The sequence below is a fragment of the Onychomys torridus genome, chromosome 3 (assembly GCF_903995425.1).
Source record: "Onychomys torridus chromosome 3, mOncTor1.1, whole genome shotgun sequence".
NCBI classification, from domain to species: domain Eukaryota; kingdom Metazoa; phylum Chordata; class Mammalia; order Rodentia; family Cricetidae; genus Onychomys; species Onychomys torridus.
Window position 1 is genome coordinate 79,462,003 of NC_050445.1, and position 26,538 is coordinate 79,488,540.

Consider the following 26,538-nt stretch of genomic DNA (forward strand, 5'->3'; position numbering starts at 1 on the left):
AACAGGGCACTAGGATTTCAGAATTCAGCACAGGACTTCAAAAATTAACATTTCTCCTAGGAACTGTTTGTCATATGTTGGCAAACCAAACCGTAAGGGAGACATTGGTAAGTGTTTAACGTTTTAAAGGTACTTAGATGTACAGTTGTAATAACTAAACAGAGTCAGTGCCAAGGGATTAGGACACTACAGTATCAATGACTAGCTGTCCTAGCCAGTTTCATGCTATGGACCAACAGAAGGAAAACTGAAGTCTAGGTCTCATTTGAGTAGAAAAACAAGGTAAACATCTAAAGAAACCAGTCTAAAGCTGTCCATAATATAACAATATCAATTATAAAAATCAAAACAACTAACAGATTCCCTGATAACTAAATATATCTACTTTGCTATTTATAACTGCTCATCTGAAAGTCTTGAGAAATACTTAAGGAACTGACTTTGCAGTAATTAAACTTTTGCATATCATGAACGAAAATCTGTTAAAATAAAGAAACAAAATGAGAGTAGAAAAAAGAGATCTTTACTACACTTTGCTAGTATATGTATATATTCATTCCTATGGAGATAAATGTATTTGCACATAACCCCAAATAAACTTTATCCCATTTCTCCTTAAACTATAGCACTTTGGTTATCAAAATAAAATGTGTAATGAGGCTGAAATATTGAAAATCATTAACATTGACTATCTACAATAGAGCATTTTTATGACATATAAAGCCTTGAATAAATACAAACCCTGATAAAAAGAACGCAGCATGCCAGAGATCTCTGAAGACAGCGCCAACACTGTAGGAAGTGCCTGCACCATGGCTCTGGACCATGCCCTCCTGGGTGTTATCTGTCGTACTAGACCCGTCTCCTTCCCTATGGACTTCCAAATGGGCTGCTTTTCTTAATTTCCTTTATCAGAAAAGATTGAGAGTGGAAGGCAGTTTAAAATTTTCACTACCATTTTCTCAGTAGCACATTCCAAAACGTACAGACAAACACAGGAGCTTATTAATATACAATGAAGTTCAAATGTACTGGACAGAATTTAAACCACTGATCAAGTACATATTTCAAGTTCAATTTCTATAAATACAGGGATACTGTTACTTGCTCATACTCACACTGACAGTGAATGTACACACTATTATATGGATTGTACTGGAAAGATACTTATAAAAGCATTCCTTCCCTATGTGAATGTTACTTCTCTGTAATGAAGAAAACTTTTAGATTGGAGAGAATTACATGCTAAATAATAAGCAAAGTTATTTACCTAATGTAGATATTACCTTTCAAAAAGGAGATGGACTTAAATCTCCAAACCTAAACTCCAAATATTACAATGTCTTAGCAATAATATTCAAAAGAAGCTTTGTACCAAAGCATTTCAAAAATGGAACTGCACTGTGCTCAAGAGCCAGTGGGAAGACTTACTATATTTACTCATCCATAGGCAATATCTAACAGCTTCAAATAACATGTAATAAACAGTCTTTTTTTCTTGGCTGTATTTTTGCCAAAGAATCTTGAAAACAGAAGATCTAAGCAATAGAATTTAATTCATTCCATCTAACATTTGTCTCCTATATTGGTACTGCTGACTAGAAATGAACCTCAAGAAAAACAAACAAACAAAAATTACTACACAAGAACAAACCCCACAGACATGTGACACTGTTTTCCACATACAGAAAACTGGTCATCTGGCAACTGGTTCTAGAGCTTAGGTTTTATCTGAAAGAGCAACTTTGTAAAGTACATTGTATTCTATGAAGTCAAGAGCAGCTAAGAATAACCCCAAGGGTTGGAGAGGCTTCAGTGGTTAAGAGCCCTTGCTGCTCCTGAAAAGGACCTAGGTTCAGTTCCCAGCACCCACATACAGGGGTTCCCAGCCACCTGCAACTCCACCTCCAGGGGATCTGATGCCTGTTCTAGTCTCTATGGGTACCTGCATACATGGTGGGCACACAAACACACACAGATATGCACACATGCATGCACATGCACAGATAAAATCCCATATCCAAACAACAGATCTCTAGAAAGATCACTTTTGACAAGCAGTACCTTCTTCTTTTACCGCCTGTGCTTAGAGGAGGTTTGGGTGTTCTTGTTGAAACGATCTGGCAATGCACAGTTCCCAAGAGCAGCATCAGCCATATTGGCCCAATGACTTCAGTTAGAGGTATGCCATGTGGGCTAGGAGCAGAACAGTACAATACTACTGCAGCAACTACAAATGGAGAGAGAAAACACACTGAAATACAGATCTGTAGTCACTTTCTCAAAACTTTAAAAATTTTTCTTATAATACTCCTTACTAAATTCTTTTCCTAAATTTAAAATGTTACTCCATGTTGCCAGGAGAGGTGGTGCACACCTTTAAATCCAGCACTCAAGACCAGAGGCAGGTTGATCTCTGTGAGTTAAAGGACAGGCTGGTCTACAAAGTAAGTTTCAGGTCAGCAGGAAAATACCATGAGATATCGTCTCACACACACACTACCACCACCACCACTACTCCATACAAGCTCTTTAGACTATTAGTATTTACCACTGTCCAACCACGGCGTTTAGTAGTAAATACAATCTTGGAACAAGATAACACTTAACACTAAAATACACACACTCAACTTTATAGTGACTGTATGAATTCAAATCTAAGGTCATTTTTGGTTAGGTTACAATAAAAAAAAAAATCACACTAATTTCAAGTACATTTATTTTGCTACACATAATAAGAAGTTTTTTTAGTAAGTGTCTAATAAAGCTACAAAAGGCTTGGTTTCTAACCCCTGAGAGAGGGCCTTGTGTATCTCATGTCAGCCAGAAACTAAGCAGGCAAGGATAACTCCAACCTTCCAAGTCTCCTGCCTCTGCTCTCTGAGTGGTGGGATCACAGGAGTGCACCATTATTCCCAGTTTATGTAGTGCTGTGGATCTAACCCAGGGCCTTGTATTTGCTGGCTTCTACCACCTAAGCTACATGTCCTGTCCCATTAAGATTTTGAACACAAATAAACTTGTACATATTTCCCAGGAAAATCACTAACCCCTAGTCAATGTTAATCATTCCAACAAACAGAAGAAAGCCTGTTTTTCCCTTCCTGCATTCTCAGACTTCCTGGACATAAACCTTTACCAGGCTTATGTTCTGAAACAGGCTTATTTCCTTAACTTCATGCACAGATGCAATTGTAGGTGGCCACAATATTAATAATTCTGGGCATAAGAGTTTTATTGTTTCTTTTAAGATATTATTACATTCATGGGCAAATGTCATGATGTGTATAATTTAACAAAATAAAGTAAACATTTATTTTAATAGATATTTTTCCTAACCAAAATCCTAAGATACAGAGCTAAAGAGATGGTTCAGCAGTTAATAACACTTATTATTCCATGCAGAAGACCACGTTCAATTCCCAGCACCCACATAGACACTTAAACCATCTGTAACTCCAGCTCTAAGGGATCTAACACTCACTTCTGGCTTCTGTGGCACCAGGCATGCACGTGGTGCACAGATATGCAAGCAAAACATTCATGTATATAAAGTTACAAATCATTTTAAAGAAATCAAAAGACCTAGATAATACTCGATGAAATTTTAGAAATGTCACACAGTGCATTTTCACAGGAAGACTGTAATAGAACGCTGGGAGACAACACAGTAGATTTGCAGCCATGGAGTCAGAATGCTTAGATGTGAACTCCTGGTGACTACATGTTCTGTGACACTACTCAGGAGAGAAGTGAGGACTGAGGCCTTCATTTTTAAGTGCCACATCTATATAGCTAAACATGTAATAGTCTTTTTACTCTGCTGGGCTACTGTAGACATTAAATAAGGATCTGAGAAAGACTTAAAAGAGTTTATGGTATAAATGAAAGTTTTGATATAAAATAAGGATAGATCAGATCACAGTAGTAAAAGGCACAGAAAAAATCCTTATTTTATACAAGAAAAATTAATTTGCAGAAGTGGTATTAAAAATAATAAATAGCTGGGTGGTGGTGGCGGCGGCGGTGCACGCCTATAATCCCAGCACTCGGGAGGCAGAGGCAGGTGGATCTCTGTGAGTTCAAGGCCAGCCTGGGCTACAAAGCAAGTTCCAGGACAGGCTCCAAAGCTACAGAGAAATGCTGTCTCGAAAAACCAAAATAGATAGATAGATAGATAGATAGATAGATAGATAGACAGACAGACAGACAAATAAATAAATAAAAGGATGTGCCAGGCATGACGCCCTCCAGTGACAATCCTAGCTCAGGAAGCTAAAGCCATACATAGTTCAACGTCAGCATCAGCTACACAAAGACAAGTGTGTATCTATGTAGGGGTAAAAAGTTCTCATCTAATTAAAATCCTCTTTCCCTCTCTCTGGGTCAGAGGACAACTTTTGGAGGGTGGCTCCCTCTGACATGATACCATTCAGGAACCAGGCTGTCAGAGGTGGCAACAAGCCCCCTGTCTGCTGGGCCGTTTCACCAGGTACTCAAACGTTTTTAATATCTAAGTAGTTTCTATGTAACAGAAATAGTCACTTCATGCACAGAAAGTTAGTACACATTTATAGCAAAGCTTTAATAATCACAAAAATACAACATCCTGAAAGTTAAAAGCACATACATTTCTGTTAATTATACCTTGAAGAAGATAGAGGACGAGAAGCCAGGAAAAGATGACCTTCGATGTTACTTGTAACCACCACCGGAAGAAAAAGGGAAAAAACACAACTCGAACAATCCCTTTTCTAGTCAGAGAAGTCCACGGACTTTCAGGCTTTGCCTTAGCAAATGCAGACCCTGAGAAAAAAAAAGTAAAATATAATGGCAGACTCTACCTACTATTCTTTAATTTCACTACAGAAATAAATTCAATGTTTGAAAAACAACAAATGGTATATAATTTTATTCTATGACTAAGAAATATCTACTATAGGACAGCAGTCATTTTCATAAGCAATCCTACTCATTATCACACTCAAAAGACACCTTGAAGATTATCAGCTGAGATAACGGGATTTCCGCCACATATTTCATAAACATAGGACTTATTGTGATTCATTAGGAATTACAAATAACGAGGTGGAGATAGCTCATCAAGTAAAGCTGAGGACTGGAGTTCAGGTGCCTGGCCTCAAGATAAAGACCTGGCAGTGAGTGGCCAACTTACCACCCAGGCACTCTGAAGCTAGACACGGGATGCCTGGGATGCAAGTTCTAGCCCATCAGCTCTTAACCTGGAGGTTTTGATTTTTTTAGGGGGGTGAAATGACCTTTTCACAGGGGTTATATATCAGATATCTTGCATATCAGTTATTTACATTATAATTCATATGAAGTAGCAACGAAAATAATCTTAGGGTTGGGGATTAGCACAACATGAACTGTATTAAAGGGTCGCAGCATTAGGAAGGTGGAGGACCACTGCTCTAGGCTAAGGGAGAGATACAGGCTCAGTAAATGAAGAGGGAGCCAGTCCAGGAGGTCACCAGAGGTCACCCTCCAGCTTCCAGAAGCACACACCAGAGGTGGGTGACTCTAAGGACATCATGCTCTACATAGTTGAGTTCTACAGACAGGGCTACCCAGTCTACCCTGTTCTGTTTTCACTCATTCATTCATTCGTTTATCTGTTTGGGGGCTGAGATTGCAGCCATCTGCCACAGTGCCCAGCTACACTTCAAGTTAATATTATGTCCTTGCAGTTTTCGGTGCCAGCAGGAACTTCTATTCTCTTATACTACTCCTTGAAATTATATTTCAAGGTATGAAAGGTACATTGGTGTTTCTACTCTCTCTTATTTATGTTATTTCTGTCCTCAAGTAGGCTAGAATTGCCTTTACTTCTACAGAGGTACCTATCTACATTATTCTGAATTGTTTCTTCAGGATCAGGGTTTCCTTGCATTACACATTTACTTATCCAGGACTTACCTCTCACGAGATCAACATCTATGAGGTCTGGTTTCACATATGCTGTTTTCTTTGGTTTATTCCTTAACCCCTGTAATATATTAAAAGCAGAATTTGAATTCTACATGTATTTTGTTTAAATCCAAAATAGCAAAAAGAGAACCAATTTATAAGAGTTTCAATTTAAAACAAAATCTTGAAGTAACATATATCAAGTAAAAGATATATTAAAAGATTTGTTACAAACAGAACATAATTATAGCATTCTAATAATCTTTGTTTTCTTCCAAAAGTAATGTTTAGGGATATGTGTAACATGCAAAGCCTGTTTACTATGGACAGTAAACTTTCCAAATCAAAGACTGCCATATATCAAGCAAGTGTGAGCGTATGGCCCAGACCCTCTATGACCCACCCTATAATGACTGTCGGCTTTAGACTGCCATTAAGAGAGTAGTGAGGCCCGGAGGTGGTCTTAATCCCAGCACCTGTGAAGCAGAGCCAGGCAGATCTCTACGAATTCAAGGTCTACAGAACGAGATCCAGGACAGGCACCAAAACTACACAGAGAAAACCTGTCTTGAAAAACCAAAAAAAAAAAAAAGTGAGTAGTGAGGCTGAGTGAGGAGTAGTGGCCCCAAAGGCACTCAAGATGAGATGCTGGGGGTGCGATGCTGGGGGTGCTGCTGAGGACAAGACAGGAATGTACATTTATCAGCAGATGCAAGCATGTAGGGTGATACTAGCAGAACCCCCAAGTGGATGATGCACATCTCAAGACTGCCAGCCATACCTCAGACCATAATGTCACCTCATTACCTCAAAACTAAATACTATGATCAGGAACAGGGGGTAGGAAAACAGCTGTTATAAACTAAATTAATTTAAAATTGAAATTACTGGATTTTAATTAACACCAAGTTTCTGCTGTCACTGCCGAATGGGTCAGAGGTAAAATCAGTGGGGAAACAAAAGTATGGGACAATAGATTACCCTAAGTTGAGAACTGGATAAGCTGAGGACTACAGTCCTCAGGAACCAAGAGCTGAGAGATGACACAAGGGTTCACTTAAGAAAGCAACTGTGCAGCAGTCCTTTGACCCCAGCAAGTGACAGTGGCCCCTGAAGGCTAGGAACTGCTGCACACACAACAAGCAGGAGAACAGCTAAGTCAGTTAGCTGACATGTGTAAACCCAACATACACCCTGAGTCAAAATGCAACTAGCCTTTGACCCCTTCACATGTTCTGTCCATTCAGGTTGTAAGCTACTTAGAGATACAGAACAAAACAGAGAAGGAGGTTCTGTGCTCACAACAGAATAACAGTATTTCTATACAGTTAGTTGTTCCTCATGTTTTCAAGTTCTGTAATTGCAAATACATTCACTACTATTTATACTCTAAAATATATATTCTCTGTTTTTGCCCTGATTTGACATGTGCAAAGTAGCAATAACAACAAGCAAAAACAAAAACTCCACAAGTTTTTCAAGTTACCTAACACACATTCCCAACACAAAGCAGCACCCTGCCTTCTTGCCTCAGTACTCATTGCTAAAAACAACTGTTCATTTTTGTGTTTGTTGTAAATTCTGTTGTGCAAAATGAACCAAGCACAAAGTTTCTGTGTTGTGTAAAGTTGCCAAGTGTAAGCAGGCTGTGCTGTGCCTTTAGAGAAAATGAGTCAGGTAATGTATGCTTATAGAGTTATTCTTCTACTAAGGAAGTTGGTGACATCCATTACTAGAGTATCTGTCTGTGTGTTCATTTGTTGACAGGTTCCCATGTAACCAGACTGTCCCTGATTTGCTACAAAACCAAAGCTGACCTTAAATTCTTGATCCTCCTGTCCTCAGTAACCCCAGTGCTGTGATTCCAGGAGCCCCATGATCAGCTAAATAAGTGGTGTCTTTAAGAGAAGCATATATAACAGTGTGCACTGACCAGCTAACCAACAGTTTTGTGACCAGGGGCCCCTAAAACACACTAGCAGCAATCATTCAGTATTCGAACATTCAGTCTTCATGACTCTCTAGAAAGTGCTAAAATAGTAACAAACATCCATTCTTCATTTTCATTTTAATGTTACCATAGCACAGTTAACAGATTATACATATTCTCAACATTTTCCAAACCAGAACAGTGATTCTGAAAATGCACATTAATATAATTTCAATTAAGCACTAACTTAATTTGTACAAAATTTATATAGATACCTTTATTAGTGTAACAATCTGATGTTACAAATTTGTAAGACTTCTTGTGTATAGAAATACTATATCACATTTATATTCTATCAAGGACACTAATACCAGTTTCATTTCTAGACCTTTAGATTCCTCTATAAATGACTTCATAAACTTTTTGTTGAGATTTCAAAAGCCTGTTAGATACTGAGAGAGAAAAAAATCCTATATTAACTTTTGTTGTAATGGGTTTTTTGTTTGTGAAATGTATAAACTGTACATAGTTTGATGCCTGCATTGCATAATGTTTAAATCATGGTAAATATATCTGTCTCCTCACAAGCTTGTTAGTTATTAATGATGAGATCAAATCCTTTCATCTAGAAGGGATTTTAAAAGACACCATACATTGCTGTTATTTACAGTCAAGATAGTGTGCAGTAACATTCCTGAACTTCTGTTTATTTTCCTTGTCTCTCCCTGTCCAGCCTCTAATATCCACCATTGTACTTTCAACCTCCAGTACTTTCAACATTTTAGGCTCATGTGTGATGAACCTGTGCAGTTCTTGTCTTTCTGTAGCTGGCCTATTTCACTTAACATAATGAGGTCTCTAGTGAGAGCTCTCTAGGAGAATGACCCCATTGGCTCACATGTTTGAATGTTTGGTCCCCCGTTAGTGAAACTGTTTGGGAAGGATTAGGAGATGTGATTTGTTGAAGTAGATTCGGCCTTGTTGGAGAAGGGGTGTCACTAGGGTGAGCTTTGAGGTTTGAAAGACCCAAACTACACCTAGTCTCCTCTCTTCCTCTCTCTCTCTGAAGCAGAATCTTGCAATATAGTTCATTCTCATTCCCCCCTCTCTCTCTCTCTCTCTCTCTCTCTCTCTCTCTCTCTCTCTCTCTCTCCCTCTCCCCCTCCCTCCCTCCCTCCCTCCCTCCCTCTCTCTCCCTCTCTCTCTCTCTCTCTCTCTCTCTGCCTCCTGCCATCAGATCAGGATATAAGCTCTCAGCTGCTGCTCCAGCACCATGCCTGCCTACCTGTAGCCATGCTCCCTGCCATGAAGATCATGGACTAACCCTATGAAACTGTAAAAAAGCTCCCAATTGAATGATTTCCTTTTCTAAGTTTCCTTGGTCATGATTTTTCATCACAGCAAGAGGACAGTAACTAAAGCTAGCTCTAATTCAATTCATATGTTTACAAATTTATGAGATGTAATTCTGTCTTATGGCTGAATAAATATTCCATGTACAGGAGAGCCATCACTAACTGTTGGAGACTTAGATTTCTATTTCCCAGCTATTGTTAAGAGTGCAGTTCTAAGAATGTAGACTTGGATATTTCCTTGGTATACTGACTTTATTTCCTCTGGATTTATAACCAAGCATAGAATAGCTGGATTATTTTCTGTACTGGCCATACTAATTGACACTGTCACAGCAGTGTGCAACAGGGTTCTATTTTCCTTCAACCTTCTCAGCCCTTTTTTTAAAAACATTCCTATCCTAGACTGAGGAACAACACAGCTCTGTAACTCCTAATTCACCTGCCTATTCTAGCTCTTCTCCCTTTTCCTCTTCCTCCTCTTTCTCTTCTTCTTTGTTAACATTGATTTTAATTTTGTATATATGGGTGTTTCTCCTGCATGTAAGTCTGTGTATTCTGTACATGCAATGCCCATGGAAGCCAGAAGACAGTGTCGAATCCCCTGGAACTGGAGTGTGCTGGAAATCAAACTAGAGCACTCTGGAAGAGCAGCTTACCACCACAAATCACCATCTACGGCCTTCACTTTGAGCTCTTGACACCTCATCAGACTGCCTGCTAATGGAACTCCCATTTTTCCTTTCTTCTTTACATACTCATTAAGTACTGGCAATTCTCAATGTCCTATTCTTGGTCATTTTCTTTCATCATTCAATGAAAATCTATTTATTTATAGACTCTATATAATATGTGTAATACTCAATTTATGTACACATAATACTTATTATACACAACATACACATACATGCCTATACATACACAAATGTTATAGACCAAGGACTCCCAAGAACTACTTGGCTATTTCTAAAACAATTTTAAATCTCTCTTCCAATATTTTGCCATATTTATCACTGCCTTAAGGAATTTATAAAAATATAATTTAAATTTTCTGCTTCAAATCCTTCTGTGTCCTCCCAACTGTTATAAAGTTATGGCTAAATCCCTGGGTGAGTTTTCAGATCCCTTCACACTAACATATTTTTCTTCCTAGCTTTACTGTTAACCACCTCCATCACCTTCCTTGATTCAATTGCCAAAGCAAATTCTCAAGGGTTCCTTACTCGGTCCCCTTTTCCTCCCTCCCTCCCTGAATATTTTCTTATGCCCTTCATCTGTCTGATATGTCTTCTCTTTAACTTCCAGAAAGAGTCAAGCTCCTCTCACAAGATGTTTTGCCTATGAAATCTTCCCTAACCTCCCGCACATCTTCCTACATTACCCTGTAGACACTGAACACATGTGCCTATCTCTTCATTGATTTTTATCTCATTTACAATAAAATACCTGGCCAAAAATAACTAGAGCTTATTTATCTTTCTGTCCTTGTGACCTTTAATCCTAATTTTAAAATATGCAAGATCTTTGCTAAATGAATGTATTAATTCTTCATTAAAAAAACTTCAAAGATTAAATCATTAAGTATGGAAGAATGATCTCCTCTTTCACAGATGATATAGTCTGAACAGCAACAAATCTTTTGAGCAGATTTTTAAGTAACTATGGACTGTTTTTAACCTAATATAAATATTTCCATATTAAACAGAAAATGGCAAGTAATTACAATAACATTCTCCAGTCTCAAATTAAATTTAGCTCGTGCAAAAACATACTGATTAGTATCTTAGCAAATGAAAAATATATATTTTATTATCAAACAAAGAATGCTGAGAAACAACAAATTTAGTTTTAAAACTGTTTTTTTTTTTCATGCTAGCAAGATAGTCTATATTCGAACAGAATAACACAAGTAGTCACATGTCTAAAAGGAAAATGCCTGCTATAAAAGCATTTGAATTAATATTCTATTTCCTAAAGCCCCTTTAAAATTCAGCAACTCTTTCTGCACCCAAGTCACTGTGTTAGTGGCACCAAACAGCAGATCTCTATTAGGTACAGCGGCGTCTGCACAGTCTCACTCAGGTGGCACGCCCTGAAACACTTACCAGTTTAATAAACTGCACAGAGTAATGACAGCGTCAAAGGGAGGGAACGAAACTAGAAGTACAAGGGGACAAGTGAAGGGGAGCTGGCAACAAAATAACCATTAGAAATTAAACTCAAAAAGATGGAATATGCTAAAAAGGAAAACAAAAAGTTAAAAGGTAAGACTGAAATCATAGGTTTCTCTCTTAAAAGTGCAGGTAAAATAGGTATTAACTAATATGGTAAAAATAAATGAAATGCAAAGTTGCTGATAATTTATAAAATTGTTTCAGAATATACAAAATGAACAAAAGTTGTTACCTTGATTTCTCTTTGTTCAACAGATTTTTCCCATATTTGTTGGTCATAGGCTCCAATCTATGAAGACAGACAGCACTGTGTTAAATGGGCGTTGAGACGCCAGCTCTTTCAAGTCCCAGGGTGCTCACTGAACACACACTGGCTTTGTCACAGATGTCAGAGATCAATACTGTGTTGCAGTGGTTCTCAATGAGCTGCTTAGAGAATGACCAGTATTAGCATCACCTTTGCAATTTGTTAAGAGAATGGAAACTTCCAGGTTCACAGTAGAATTACTAGATCAGAAATATGGGTGTGAGTTTCAAAAATCCATCTAAGATAAGACTGAAATTTAAAAACAATGCCCTAAAGGGAGTCCTTCAGTTTAAATAAATGAACCACCACAGTGCTAGTATAGTCAAGAAAAAAAAAATCTTCCAAATGACAAATTCATAAACATGCAGATCATAAAGTTGTTTCTTTTTGAGACAGAGTCTCACTCTGTAGCCTAACTGGCCTCAAATTCACAGCAACCCTCCTGCCTTGGCATCCTGAGTTGTGAGTCTACAAATGTGAACCACCACACATGGTTTAAAATTTAAATCAGTAAATAAATTGGTGAAATGGGTGAACAAAACACAGCTCCTTATCTGTTACTATTAGACTAGAAAGTCTCTTCATAAAATAGCAACCCTAACAAAAACAGTCATACATGCAGGCAAAATACCCATTCATATAAAATAAAATAGCATAATCATTCCAATACATCAAATATTTTGTTGAAACAGTAACCCAAACTATCAGAGAGTTAGAAAGTAATATTTTTAAATGATGGTTTTCTAAATGTTGTTTTCATATGCAAAAGAATGCCTAAGTTCTTTTTTAGAGAACATTGTTTTGCTTCAAGGTGATTCAAGTGCACAGACATGGAAATAACTTTTCTACATCCCTAAAATGAGAAAAATAAAGCCAATGCCTATGAAAAATGTATTCACTACTCAGCATAACTTAAGACACCACCAATAGCCACAGGTTCTGCAGAAAAGGAAGTAGAAGAAACCCTGTATAAAGCAGTATATAAAAGTGAGTGGCTTCTTGAGATACTCTGTAAAAACAACTGAAACCCTAAGAAAAGGATGATGGGTGGGGGATTTCCTATACAAACTCCTAGGATAAAATGGGTTATTTAACAGGAGAAACTTTTATTCACATTGATGGCGAGAGAAATAGCAGTTTCTGCTATAATACAATGCTGAATAGAGTCTTAGAACCACGAATCAGAACAACTTGCAGAGCTGAATAGTCAAAAAAAAAAAAAAAAAAAAAAAACCAAACAGGCTTCTTGGTTTCTGTTTTACCAGCAACACAGAAACATCTAGAAGTCAACAAACTTGATAGCTGTTTCTTTTTGTACCTCTGCTATATAAAAATTAAATGATAAGGTCAAGTTCAACTACAGTTGTCCATCAAAAATCAGGAAGATATTAGCTATGTCACTGTTTTGATGTCATACAAAACCTAAAAACAATTCAACTGCAACATTTATGAGGGTAGAACAAGAAGCACGTCTTAAACTAAAAAACTTAAGTGGTTTTGATTTTATAATCTCATCTACTTCTTCACTGTTCCCCCTTGCTTCCCCCTCAATGCCTCCAGTGCTGGGATTTGGATCAGACAAATATAAATTGAAATAAGGCTTTGTTTCTCAAACATCAGTAAGGAACTACTGGATGGTTCTAGAGATGCCCAACCAGATATCACAAGCCATGTTTCATGAGGGAAACATTACTTCCACATTATAAAAACTATCTTTTTGTACACTGTGAAGATGTGTCACTTGGATTGATTTAATAAAAAGCTGAACAGTTCAATAGCTAAGCAGGATTTTCAGGGCAGAGAGAATGCTGGGAAGAAGAAGGGGGAGATGCCATGATATACAGAGTGAGCAGGATGGGCACCTCTGAGATGAGGTAATAATGCCATAAGGCAGAATGTAAATTAATAGAAATGGGTTAATTTAAGTTATAAGACCTAGGTAGAGATATGTTTTAATAACCTAAGGCTTTTCATGACAATGAGACACATCTGTGCCTGGCAGCACCAATCTACTTTAGAGAAGATGATGGGCATCAAAGAAACTCCATATAGAGTTTGCTTCCTTTGTGGCAAAAGTAAGCTACTGGGCAAGAAACTGCCCCAGCCTCAACTTCTGACAGTAGTATGCTGTCCAAATTGAACAAGCAGGACACAAAGGAAAGCATCTGCCAAACTTTGCCAAGATAGGGTAGGACAGTCCTTCAAAACTCCAGCTTCACAGAAAAGTCTGTCAGACATTCTAAGTCTATAGGCTAAAGATGGATGCCCTAACATTACAGAGGACCCTGGGGTGACTGCCCAGACAAGCCAGATGTCTCTGCCATTTCTTAGTTTGGGAAGGAGCTTACCCTGCACTTCCTGTTTACTCAAGTAATGGGTCTTTGATGGAGCTGAAGACTAGGTAGTTATAGTTACATTTTTCCTTAGTTATGATAGAAGAAAAATTAGATACAAAACTTTGGACTCATCAAGAGAGGATAGATAATGGAGCATTTTACTAAATTTGCCAACTACAAATAGACTGGACATTGTAGATGTAATTTTTTTTAAAGATTTATTTATTTAGTATACAGCATATATGACTGCAGGTCAGAAGAGGGCACCAGATCTCATTACAGATGGTTGAGAGCCACCATGTGGTTGCTGGGAATTGAACTCAGGACCTCTGGAAGAGCAGTCAGTGCTCTTAACCTCTGAGCCATCTCTCCAGCCCGTAGATGTAATTCTTACTTGATAATTGTTCTTACTGTATATTGTTTCATTTGTTAATATCTTTCCTTTCTATTTAGACAATACCTGATAATTATTCTTACTGTATATAGTTTTACTATGTGAGAGTTAAAACCTTTCATTTTTTATTTAGACAAAACAGGGGAAATGTTGTGGAATAATCATTTTGTACACAGTGAAGATGTGTCACTTGGTTTGGTTTAATAAAAAGCTGAATGGCCAATAGCTAAGCAGGATTTTCAGGGCAGAAAGAACACTGGGAAGAAGGAGGAGATGGCCATGAGGCATAGAGCAAGCAGGATGAGCACTCTGGAGATGAGGTAATAAAACCATGAGGTAGAACACATATTAACAAAAATGGATTAATTTAAGTTATAAGAGCTTATTAGAAACAAGTCTAGGCTATTGGCCAAGATTTCATAATTAATAGTAAGTCTCTGTGTCATTATTGGAGAACCGGCAGTTCCAATGAAAAAGTATGAGTACAAAAAGCTTCTGGAATCCTAATTCATTCTTGCAACCAATACTTTTGTCTTATGTCTAATACAGTAAGCAATTTTATCAACACTCCTGCCATTGTTCCACAGATATGTGAATGCTGTATGCTGGAGTGTGCTTTTTTTTTTTTTTTTTTTTTTTTTTAAACCAGAGCTGATCTACTGTCAGCCTTTTGCTCCCAGGGCCCACACAAGCATTTTGCCCTCTACAACTTCATCCTTCAGCTACAATTTCATGCCTTCAACAACAGGTCCAGTAATCCTCTCTCTTGCAATACTTCCCAAAGTGGCACCAAAAATAATTCTATATATCCTACAAGTCTTAAACCCTAAGAACATCACCACTGATGGAAGTATACATAGTCATCGACTTTGAGAAGACTCAACTCATAAGATTCAAAATTCTTCTTTGGTGTTCTCCATCTCTAGTATGGTCTCATCTAATTTATTTTCCCTTTCCTCTTACTTTTTATGAACAAATGTCGAACTATTCAGTGGTGAAAATCAACAACAACAAGAAGAAAAACAAGGGTACAGCCACATCCTTAAGTCAATACAGAAATAAAAAGAAACTGAGATGAAAAATTTATACTAACAAGAAGATTAAGGCTGAAATGAACATTCCTGAGACTCTCTGACCTCTTGATCTGGAGCTAACATACTGTCATATATACACACTGTGAGTACATACCGCAGATACAAACTACTGACCGTCCCTAACACCTATGGAAAGAATAGCACTTTTCCGTGCTGCTTTATACTGACACTGTATTTTTGCCCACACTCCATATACTACTGCGTAAATCAGTTCTCAAACTCAGGTCTGCTGAACTTCAAAGTGATATAAATGAATCATCTAAGAAAGGAAACATGTTTCCCAAATTGATTCCCTTCTACTGTGATTCTCAAGTTTTGTATCTTTCTACACACAATAGAAACAAAACACAAAAAGGAGTATGAAGATGGAGGGGGAGGGGACTGAGAACGCAAGAGATAAAGAGAACCAACAGTAGAGCGCCTCTACTCGGGGAGCTGCAAGATGAGCTCTGTCTCCTACAGACAGTTTAAATAAATGATGGGATCAGACATACAAATGTTAACATAATTAGGTGATGAGATGGGAAACAGGCACCATTTAGGAATTCTAGGAAAGTGTCTCTGAAACACAAACTGAAAAGCTACTTTGGAGTTCAATTACTGCTTAGGTCACCACATTCAGAAGATAAGCAGCTGGAGTATCCAAAGGAATAGAAAGCATTCAGCTTGCAAAAGGTCTACTATGTAAAGACTGGGTACCTAGATAAAAGACTAAAAGTTCATAAATGTACTTAAAAAAAGTAGAAGAAAGCTCAGATTTACAACTTTTAATTGCCTAATTTCTTTAATAAACAGACATACTAAACTACCATACTCTATTATGCTCTTATTTTTCTGAATCTCATTTAAGAAACTGAAAAGCTAGTTTCTAATTCTCATAAATATCAACTGCTATACAAAAAGATAATATAGACAGCTCAAATCCCTCCCTAACTTAACCCCCTTGACAAATATTAGATAATTATGTTTATATTTGTTTGCAAAAATGTATCAGTTAAATCCATGTCAAGAATATCCCAAAGATAAGTGAAGAATTCAAGAATGTCGTGAGGGGCTGTTGAGATGCCTTACTGCTAACTTTTCACAGCCTGAGTTCAATTCCTGGGTCCCTAAAATGCAGCTTGTTGTGCCTTAATGATCTATAAGTTTAATGAAAAAGAAAATCAAGGAGTTAAGATTAAAACATAAAGTTACAACACAAAATAATGGGTGTCTGAACAAAATATTAAAACACCAACTAAAGAAAGCTATAACACCCCAAATTATGTTGTCCTAGTGGACATTTAAAATTTTTTACAAGTACTTCCATTCATACTTGTAAAGCACAAAGAGGAACAGTTAATAGATACACAGAGTCACTAAAATTGAGTACATTCAGATAAATTTCCACCCAGAGTTAACAGGATCTAGTTATTCTAGCTTTTAAAAAAATGTTTAGCTCTAAAGTAAAAGTTCCCAAGCTCTAAAAAATTGAAGTTCTTCACAATGTTTGTAACTATTGCCTCTTAGGCAAATCTAGGAATATTTGAGCTAAGCCTTCCTTTCCCAAAGGAGTCAGTGCGTATGCCAGACACTTGGGTGAAGAAGTTGACTCATGTGGCATGATTCACTGTGAAAGATGATGATGATGTCAGACCAAAAGGCGTGGTCCAGGGAAACCACACTCTTGCAGCTTCTAACTTGTGAATGAGTAGTTATTTCCATGTTTGTTTTTAAGCAAATCTCTGACTCTTTTGATTCAATCTTTCTTTAAAATTAAACAAACAACAACAACAACAACAAAAAAAAAACAGATAAAAGGCAAAATCATAAGCCAGGTGGTGGTGGTGCATGCCTTTAATCCCAGCACTCGAGGCAGAGAGACAGGTGGATCTTTGTGAGTTCTAGGCCAGCCTGGGCTACAGGAAAAGGTGCAAAGCTACACAGAGAAACCCTGTCTCAAAAAAAGGCACAATCGTAAGTTTTCAACATGATTATTAGGAATATTCTCCGGGGCTTAGTTGTAAAGGAGCTTGCTGCCAAGCTTGAGGACCTGAGCTCCATCCCTGAAACCCACGTGCTGGAAAGAGAGCTGACTCCCCACAAACTGTTCTCTGACCTACACAAACATGTGGCAGTGAATACGTTTCCCCCAATAAATAAACAGCTCATTTATAATTTTTTAAAATATCCCCCTATAATTCTAGTAGTATAAGGAAGGTAATGAAAGCAGGTAAGCATTCAAATACACTCTAATTGTGGAAATAATTCTAAATTATGAAATAAATATTAATTCTACATCCTGTAAACTTCTACGATTTTATTTTTTTTTTAATAATCAGTCACCACCAGGGTTGTATCATAACAAAAGGTATTACTATAGAAAAATAAAGTTGGTTGACTAGAATGTAAATAAATTTTTTTAAAAGATCCTGAAATCTTTCGGGTGTAGAATGACTTTTTTCTTCAGCCAGCAAAATGGCTCAACGGGTGAAGCCGCTTGTCAGTCAAGCCCAACATTAGTTTAATTCCCCGAACGCTGATGAAAGGGGAAGACCAACTCCTGGAAGTTGTCCTCTGACCTGCATGCACCACTACATGCATGCCCACTCACACAAAATACAAGTGTGTGTGGAGGAGACAAATTCTAATCAATAGAAAGAAAACTTTATTAACTACTGAAAGTTTCATTCATTCTAAATTAATTAAAACCAATAAAAATCTTCCCACCATCATCCAAACCCACACCCTTCCCTGCACTAACCCTAAGATTAGTATATGCTACAGGCCACATAAACAATCTATTTACAAATCATGACCATATTCCTACAACTTAAGAAGAACCAGTCAATGATATGGTGAAACACTGATTCAAGTTTTGAAATAAAAAAAAAACTTTGAAGAATAGTTTTTAATATAATGAAGAAAAATGATTATTGGGGAATTTGGCTCTATGGAGTCACTACTAAAGAAAAAATATTCACAGTCATACTTAAAACAAAATCAAATAAACACTACCAGTGAGGGATAACATCAATACAACATTTATGAGTAAAACAGAACTTAACAAACATAAGAACAATGAAGGGAACTTATGGCTTAAATACTGAGACTACACTAGTACCCTTAATCATGACATACAATAGAAAAAATAAAAGGTTTGAAGAAGACAGCTTGCCGGGCGGTGGTGGCGCACGCCTGTAATCCCAGCACTCGGGAGGCAGAGCCAGGGGGATCTCTGTGAGTTCGAGGCCAGCCTGGGCTACCAAGTGAGTTCCAGGAAAGGCGCAAAGCTACACAGAGAAACCCTGTCTCAAAAAACAAAAAACAAACAAACAAAAAAAAAAAGAAAAAGACAACTAGAAATTATAACCAGAATTCAAGAAAGTAGATAATATAAAGTCTGTAATTCAGTAGCAAAAACTATGTGTTCATATGTTATACTGCCTATTTGATCATCTAGAGAAGCTAAATAACTTGAAGAAACCAAGAACAAAGTATAACGGACAAATAAAGATTCAAATAAAGAGAAGACTCAAAGTTGAAAAAGTAAGGGGTCTTAGAAACCAGACAGGTAGGTATCTGATGGCAGGGTGGGTGTATGTATGTATGTAAATTCCACTGCTGATCCTGTGGCATTAAGCAAGCACCCAGCCATCGAACACCTTACAATACACCTGTTTCTGTACACGTAAGACATACAGTGTTTAATCTTGATTGACTCCTCCCCCGGGCCCCGTACTTCTCCTGGACAATTCAACGCTGTAGCAAATCGGATGAAACAGGGTAATGGGAACTAAACCTGGGGTGCCAGATCCAGTGGAAACCCAGATACGTGGGTGGAGTCACGCATGGCACATCCAGGGATGTGAAAGGAGACTCTGAAGGGAGGGCTGTCAGCTTGTCAGGAGAAAGATGGTGGTGATCTAGCACAGAGGCCAAGGTTCAAGAGCGCATGGAGGACGCACAAGGGTGAGAATTGCAGCAAGCAGCCCAACTAGGACACAGCAGTGTCTTCGCAGAGGGGAAGAGGGCTGGAGCGGGGTGACCCAACACGGGGACTGGTGTCCCAAGTGACTGGAAATGTTTCTATCTGCATGGAGGTCTAGCCTGAGAACTAGTAAAGAAATAACTGTAGTTTGAGAGGTATTGGAGACACAGCTCAGTAGTAGAGCACTTTCTTGGTATGCACAAGGCCTTGAGTTCAATCACCAGTAACACACACAGACACACACACATACACAGACACACACACACACACAGACACACACACACACACACACACACACACATTTTTTTTTAAATGTCATTTAGTAAAGTCAGAGTATTTTTTAAATAAAACATCCTAAATTTGTCTGGAAAAGGTCATGGTGTTAACAGTAGAGCAACTGTATAATTTTGGTTTTTTTGTTTGCTTGCTTTTGTTTTGTTTTGTTTTTTGAGACAGACTCTCCTTGGACCAGGCTAGTCCTGAACTCATAGAGATTCACCTGCCTCTGCAGTTCTAGGATTAAAGAAATTCACTACCATGCTCATCAGAAATTGATTTAAAGTTCTAGTCTACTTCCTGCATTTTCTACTGTCTTATAACAGATAGGTATTACTTTTATGACTGTGATAAAACATTTAGGAAAAATCAGGAGAAAAGCATGGTTACCATTCTCAGTCATGGGTCGCTCTGGGACTAAGCAGAGGGGTTTAGATACATTTTCATATAAAGTTCTAAGAGCAGGAGTCGAGCAGCAGAGAAACAAGTACAGATGCTCAACTGAATAAAGCCTGTTTGTTTTTGTAGGATACACAGGAGAAACCCTTAGCTAAGACATTTCCCCAAACTGTCAAAAATGTAATTACCACAAAAGGACACACAGAGACACACATACACAACATTAAAAAAAGGTGAAGAACCAAAACACCAAGTCATGCCGTTTGCACAATAAAACTAGCGGGGTTTCAGGTAAGACTCCTGGGGCAGAAAGGCAAGAGGGAGGGCAAGAACTTCACTGGCCCCACAGCATCAGGAAGGCAGAGGGGAGAGTCTACCAACAGAAGGGCAGTGGGACTGAGAGAGCACCACACACTGAGGAAGCCCAGAGAGAGAAAAGTAGCCACAGATGTCCTTCCCTTCAGTCCACTCTCTAGGCAGTAACACAAGTTACAGTGTGTCATTTCAAATTCTACATTAACTCAAGTATGTAATATGTAACTAATATGTAACTCTAATGTGTAAGGATGTGATTAATTCAATCTTTAATTTAAAGCCAGGCACCTAGTTGATTCCGGACCTAGCTCTTTCCCTCTTCAGTAAAATGCAACCAATCATTACGCATGGGCTGAAGTCTTGCGTATTCTGAAAGTGACTCCTGCACACCAGGTCCATGTTACTTGATCCTGCATACTCCTCTACCCCAGAGACCCAAGGCCAGACATCTAACTCCAGCTGAGCCAAGCAGGTTGTCTTTTCCTTACAAAGGTCAAAGAAAAGTATGACAAACAGACAAACAAAATTCACATTACAAGCTCAAAAGAGACGTTTGTATAAACGGCTGTAAAGAGTGCATCGAGGCTAACCAGAGCTGCCCTTTCCTTCTCCGTCTAGGCCGTCAGCAGTTGGCAGTTCACATGTGTTGTGAAAAGGAGAAGCAGTACAGCAGTGTTTTTTCCTGGCCCCACTTGAGAGAGAACATTGCTGTTAACGGAAACCCACACCATCCTGCATAATTTACAAGGACTGTTTACTTTCCAGCCTGCTGGTACATGGAGTATGTTCTCAGTGGGTTTCTTAATTAAGATACTGCCAGATTAATAACCTTTTCTAAGGAGTCATCTGAGCAAAGATAATTTAACTTCTCCTCTTCTACTTAAACAAACCTTGGATAGTGATTTGTGAAGAACCTACTAGAGGGAACAGGAAAGATTCAGTGTTCTATTAATAGTAAGAAACGAGTTCAAATATATCTTCATCAGAGGATCAAAATACAACAATCAGTTCTAACAAACCTGCCATATTAATTCTTGTAATGAAGGTTTTAAAGCCAAATTAACACTACTCAATTGCTGATTGTTTAGATTTTTGACAAATGCCATTTCAATTATCTGAGTAAAAATTATTAAAAATTGTTCAAATTATTAAATTATTTAAAATAGCTTTTAAAAGCTATCCTTTACTTAAAAAATAAAGTTTGGTCTTAAAAAATAAAGATGACATCCTTTCGCTCTAAATAAGGGAACTACAGTAAAAGACCAAATACAAACTTTATCTTTATTTTATCACCAAATGTTGTTGCTCCTTTTTTATAACAAATGTATGGGGGAAAATCTCCAAAACCCATGAATTTTATTGCCTCACACTATAAGAAAGAGCATTCATAAACATTAGTGAAAATTCTCTGAGCTGTGTACATTAATCCACATAACCTGCCTGTAAGTAAAAACATTCACTGCTGACATCTGGTAAACAAAGCACGGTGTTATGATTACAGGGCGACTGCAAAGTCCCTAACCACCTAGGGTCCTTAGAGCCGTCATAGAGCAACATCCCCCTCACTGCTGTTTGTGCGATTCTGACCCACACACTTACTGTGCTACCAGCTGTGTCAAAGAATAGCACATACAACTATGAATAGACAGCACTTGATCCCTGGTAAATCCCAAGTGTTTTACAATGTTTACTAATATTTGTGCAAAGCCTACTGCAGTTATACAGATTACCTGGGAGAAGCCTTGCACACTCATATTCACCATCCCAGCTATATTGAGAGGCCACACTGAATGACTGATCTATAGCATCTATTTCATCTAGGTATACTCTAACATTAACAAAAGGATGTGTACTTACAAAGTATCCCCGCTACTAAGCAAAAATGGCCATATGTTTAATTTAAAATCATTTTTGGGCTGGTGAGATGGCCTTGCAAGACCACCAATCTGAGTTCCATCCCTGGAACTGACTGTGGAAGGCAAGCATCCACTCACAAAAGTTGTCCTCCATGGCATACACACACCTGTACTTATACACATTAATAAGAAATGAGAATCAAATTTGTAAAAACTTAAATAGAACCACAATTGTATTAACTGCTGCTACTATTTATTAAGCATTTGCTACTTCTTGGTAGCAGTCCAAGTATGGAATGAGCCACTTCCACAACCACAGCCAGGGAAGGGAGTGGTGGGAATGTGGCATCTGTGGTTGCAGTCACTCCAGAAGCTGGTTCCAGATGCTGCGGTTCAGAGAACCAGGTTTGAAGTCTCCCTTACCTGTTTTCACCGCAGGACTGGACACGGCTAGCTTTCTGAGAACCTTGTTTTCTGCACGATAGAGTCAGCATGTGCTCTTTCACAGTGCTGCTGCAATGATTAAGTGTGTGGAGTAGTTGAGGCAGTGTACACACAGCTAAGTACTCAGGATGTGCTGCCTGCTAGAGGAAGCACTAGGCTGGATAATGGAATCAAAACACAGTTTCATTTCAACAATTCAAGAAGTGTTATTTTGATGGAGGCCAGTTACACAGATTCTCTGCACTTGCACATGCTGCAGTTTTACACAAGGGTAGACAGAACTGAGGTGACAGACTAAACTCAAGTGTCTCCTGTATGGAAAGCTTTTCAAGTTAATTGCAACAACTTTCATATATGTAGATAGTATGCTAGAATTTTCCCCACCCCCTTACCACAAAAAAACAAAAAAGTAAATACTAATAACAAATATTTATTTTCTCAACTGCGGTAAACTATCCTTTATGTACAGCAAGGTGGGTGGTTGGGAGTGCCAGAAGCAGTTTTGTGGATCTAGAAGGGAAACCCTACTGAGAGTCGAAACATCTTGGGAAACCATTTTACTCTTGTTTCCCTAGAATACCCAGAATATGTAGCCTTTTATATTTAAAGTACTTCTCATGTTATCTTATTTAAAGAAATTTACTTGAACTATGACTATTTTTATGAAACTGTTTAAATGAAACATAACATCTGTTTTGCTTGAATGTGGACCTCAAGTCTCCATGTGCTAGAAGCTTTAGTCCCTAGTGTGGCAACCAAGTACTGGAACCTTTGGAAAGTAGGGCCTGGGAGAAGGTGATCAGATCAGTAGGGACAATGCCTTCCGAAGGGACTAACCTAGTTCTCATTAGACTATGGACTGTCCCCAGGAGAACACACTATTACCAAGAGCAAGGCTGGCTTCTTGTCTTGCTACATCTCCCCTCCTTCTCCATGGTCAGGTTGTGATGTAGGTAGCAAGACAGCCTTCCCACACATGAGTGGATGCTGGTGCTGTGCTCTCGCCTTTTAGAACTATGAACTGAATAAGCTTCTTTGCCTTATTCATTGCCTGGTCATAGGTATTTTGTAGAAATCAAAAAAATGGGCTAAGATAGATGTCATATTCATAATTTAATTTGTATTTATTATTTATAATTTACAGTACACAATTCAACAGTTCTTAATAAGCTGTCCAGTTGCACAACCATTTCCATATTCTAACACAGAACATTTTCATTACCATAAAATAACTCATAACCTGCTTGTAATCACTACTTACTTCTACCTCCAGTACAGACCACTAATTACTTCTTGTCTATAGACTTACATATTTGCCTCTCATTTGCAATTCATATTAGACATGAAATTACAGCACTGGTCATAGTGTGGTGTTCTGAGATTCATCCATGTTGCAACATGTAGACCACTTCATATTTTTGTGTTGCCATTACAAAATGCTACTTTCCTTGGAGTTGCTGCCTCTGTATAAATAGTAATTTATAGCAGAAAATATTTCAAACTACTTGTTTAGATAGAAAAAATTAGAAAACTACATCATCTAATTGAAATATATTCACTTTAAATGTTGAGATTAATTTTTAATCAGATTCTAATAACTGCTATTATTTTGCATTCACAAGTTCATGTCCAATTTTACTACTTTTGTATACAAAAGACTATCTGCCATCCTGGAAGTTATTTCACGTGGGGTGGAGAAAAAAGGAGCGTCTCCTAACAAGATTGTTTGCACTCATAGTATCTTATTTCCCAGGAAGTCCAGGGCATGATTTGTTGCCCAAGTGGAATTGGCTTTAGAGTTCTACCAATTCTGTAAATTCCTTGAACGGGAGTATATCAGTTTAGTAAAACATAAAGATCACATGCACACAAGAACTGAACAGATGTTTTGCTGATTCAAGCTGTAAATTAAATATTCACTTCATTATACAGTATCATCCAATCATAGATAGCATTAGGATTTAAGAAAATATGCCGGGCGGTGGTGGCACACGCCTTTAATCCCAGTACTCGGGAGGCAGAGTCAGGCAGATCTCTGTGAGTTCAAGGCCAGCCTGGGCTACCAAGTGAGTTCCAGGAAAGGCGCAAAGCTACACAGAGAAACCCTGTCTTGAAAAAAAAAAAAAGGGAGAGAAAGAAAATATGGAAATCTCTTATATTTTTTGCCAATCAATAACTATCAGATATATATATATATATAATATATATATATATATTTTTTTTTTTACTGTGACATACCAAAAAGAAAAGTTGTAAGATCTCTACCACCCCAAACACATCCCCAGTGCTTCCCTTTTTTATTTTACATGAAAAGAATCCAGGTTCAGACTTTAGCTCACAGGACAGTCAACATCTTCAGGAAGCTACTCTAAGTCACACCAGTTTAAAAGTCTCCTCCAGCACTTCTAAAGCTGTAGGCATTTCAAACTAATGTCCAAAGTAATCGATCAAAAGAAATACTTACATAAATTAAAGTGACAAAATACCATTTCTCTGACATTGAGAATGGCTATGATAAAAAAAAAAGACATAGACAACAACAAATGTAGTTAGGGATGGAGAGAAGCTGATCACAATGGTTTACACATTTATCCCCGAACTTGGGAATCAGAGACACGTAGATTTCTGAGTTCAAGGCCAGCCTAGTCTACAAAGCAAATACCATGCTAGCCAGGGCTACACAGTAAGACCTTGTTTAAAAAAAAAAAAAAAAAAGAAAAGAAAGAAAGAAAAAGAAAGAAAAGCTATGGAGAAATGGGAAATCCATACACTCTTACCACTTGTGAAAATGTAAAATGAAGCAATAACTCTGAAAAAGTTTACAATTATGAACCAGTAATTTCACTCCTAGTAATCTACCCAAGAAAAAATGAAAACATAAGCCTATACAAAAGTTTGTGCACAAATTATTATATCAACCTGGTTTATAACTGTCAGAGACAATCTAAATGCTAACTGTAAATGCTTAAGTAAAATGTACATCTACACATCTATTCTGATGTAGTATGATTTAAAACTTTAACAATACATATACTACAACACAGTAGTAGTTTTATTCTGTCTCCAATATACTTTAAGGAAAAGAATTCTCTGTACTTAGAAATGAAAGCAATTTTAAAAAACAGAATCTAGTCTTATGTGTTATTTAAGATAACAGCTTATTTATAGAAACAAACTAAATTAGAAAGCCCATATTCATTTTTAAGTAGTTTGTTTTATATATCTATGTGTTTGAAAGCAAGGGAACTAAGTACCACTCAAGTCATAGAGCTTCAGATCCCTGGTTTAAGGTCCATCCCACCACGAAAAACCTCTGACTCAGATCTATTACTTTGAACTCCAGGTTTTTCTCATTATTATAATAGAGCTTTTTGAAGAAGTTTTCCTTTTTAGAGTTCTTTCCACTAATCTTTTTACTCAGAAGTCATGGGATAACACTGTCTGGATCAGAAGTTTTATTTGAGAAATATTTTGGGCAAAAACTGGGTTAAAGGGCTGACATTAAGTAAAAGTTATTTAAATAAAACATGATTTCTGAGGCACCCAAAGTCAAGATGTTTAACTCTCCTCTAACCATCTGACCACTGCAACCTGGACCAGCTGAGACCTGGATGGGAGATCCAAACCTGGCTACCAGAGACTCTGGTTTCTAATTCTTTGCTAGCTAAAACAGTTAATGTTGGTAAGAAAGGTAACAACAGCAGTAGCAATAAAGAGTTAGCAGCAGATGCTAGGCACACATTGAACATAATAACCCAAT

At 37.7% G+C, this 26,538-nt stretch overlaps 1 protein-coding gene across 6 annotated transcripts in view; it reads right to left on the reverse strand.

The window, feature by feature from the left end:
* Window positions 1–26,538, reverse strand: part of Phtf2 (putative homeodomain transcription factor 2) — a 121,921-nt gene that overhangs the window by 41,066 nt on the left and 54,317 nt on the right. For all 6 annotated transcript variants that reach the window (XM_036181239.1, XM_036181244.1, XM_036181243.1 and 3 more), the window contains exons 3-7: window positions 11,620–11,676; window positions 5,941–6,010; window positions 4,648–4,806; window positions 2,065–2,230; window positions 742–906 (exon numbers count right to left, since the gene is read on the reverse strand). In XM_036181239.1, coding sequence (XP_036037132.1) covers window positions 742–906; window positions 2,065–2,230; window positions 4,648–4,806; window positions 5,941–6,010; window positions 11,620–11,676 — 617 coding nt within the window. The remainder of the gene's footprint in view (window positions 1–741; window positions 907–2,064; window positions 2,231–4,647; window positions 4,807–5,940; window positions 6,011–11,619; window positions 11,677–26,538) is intronic.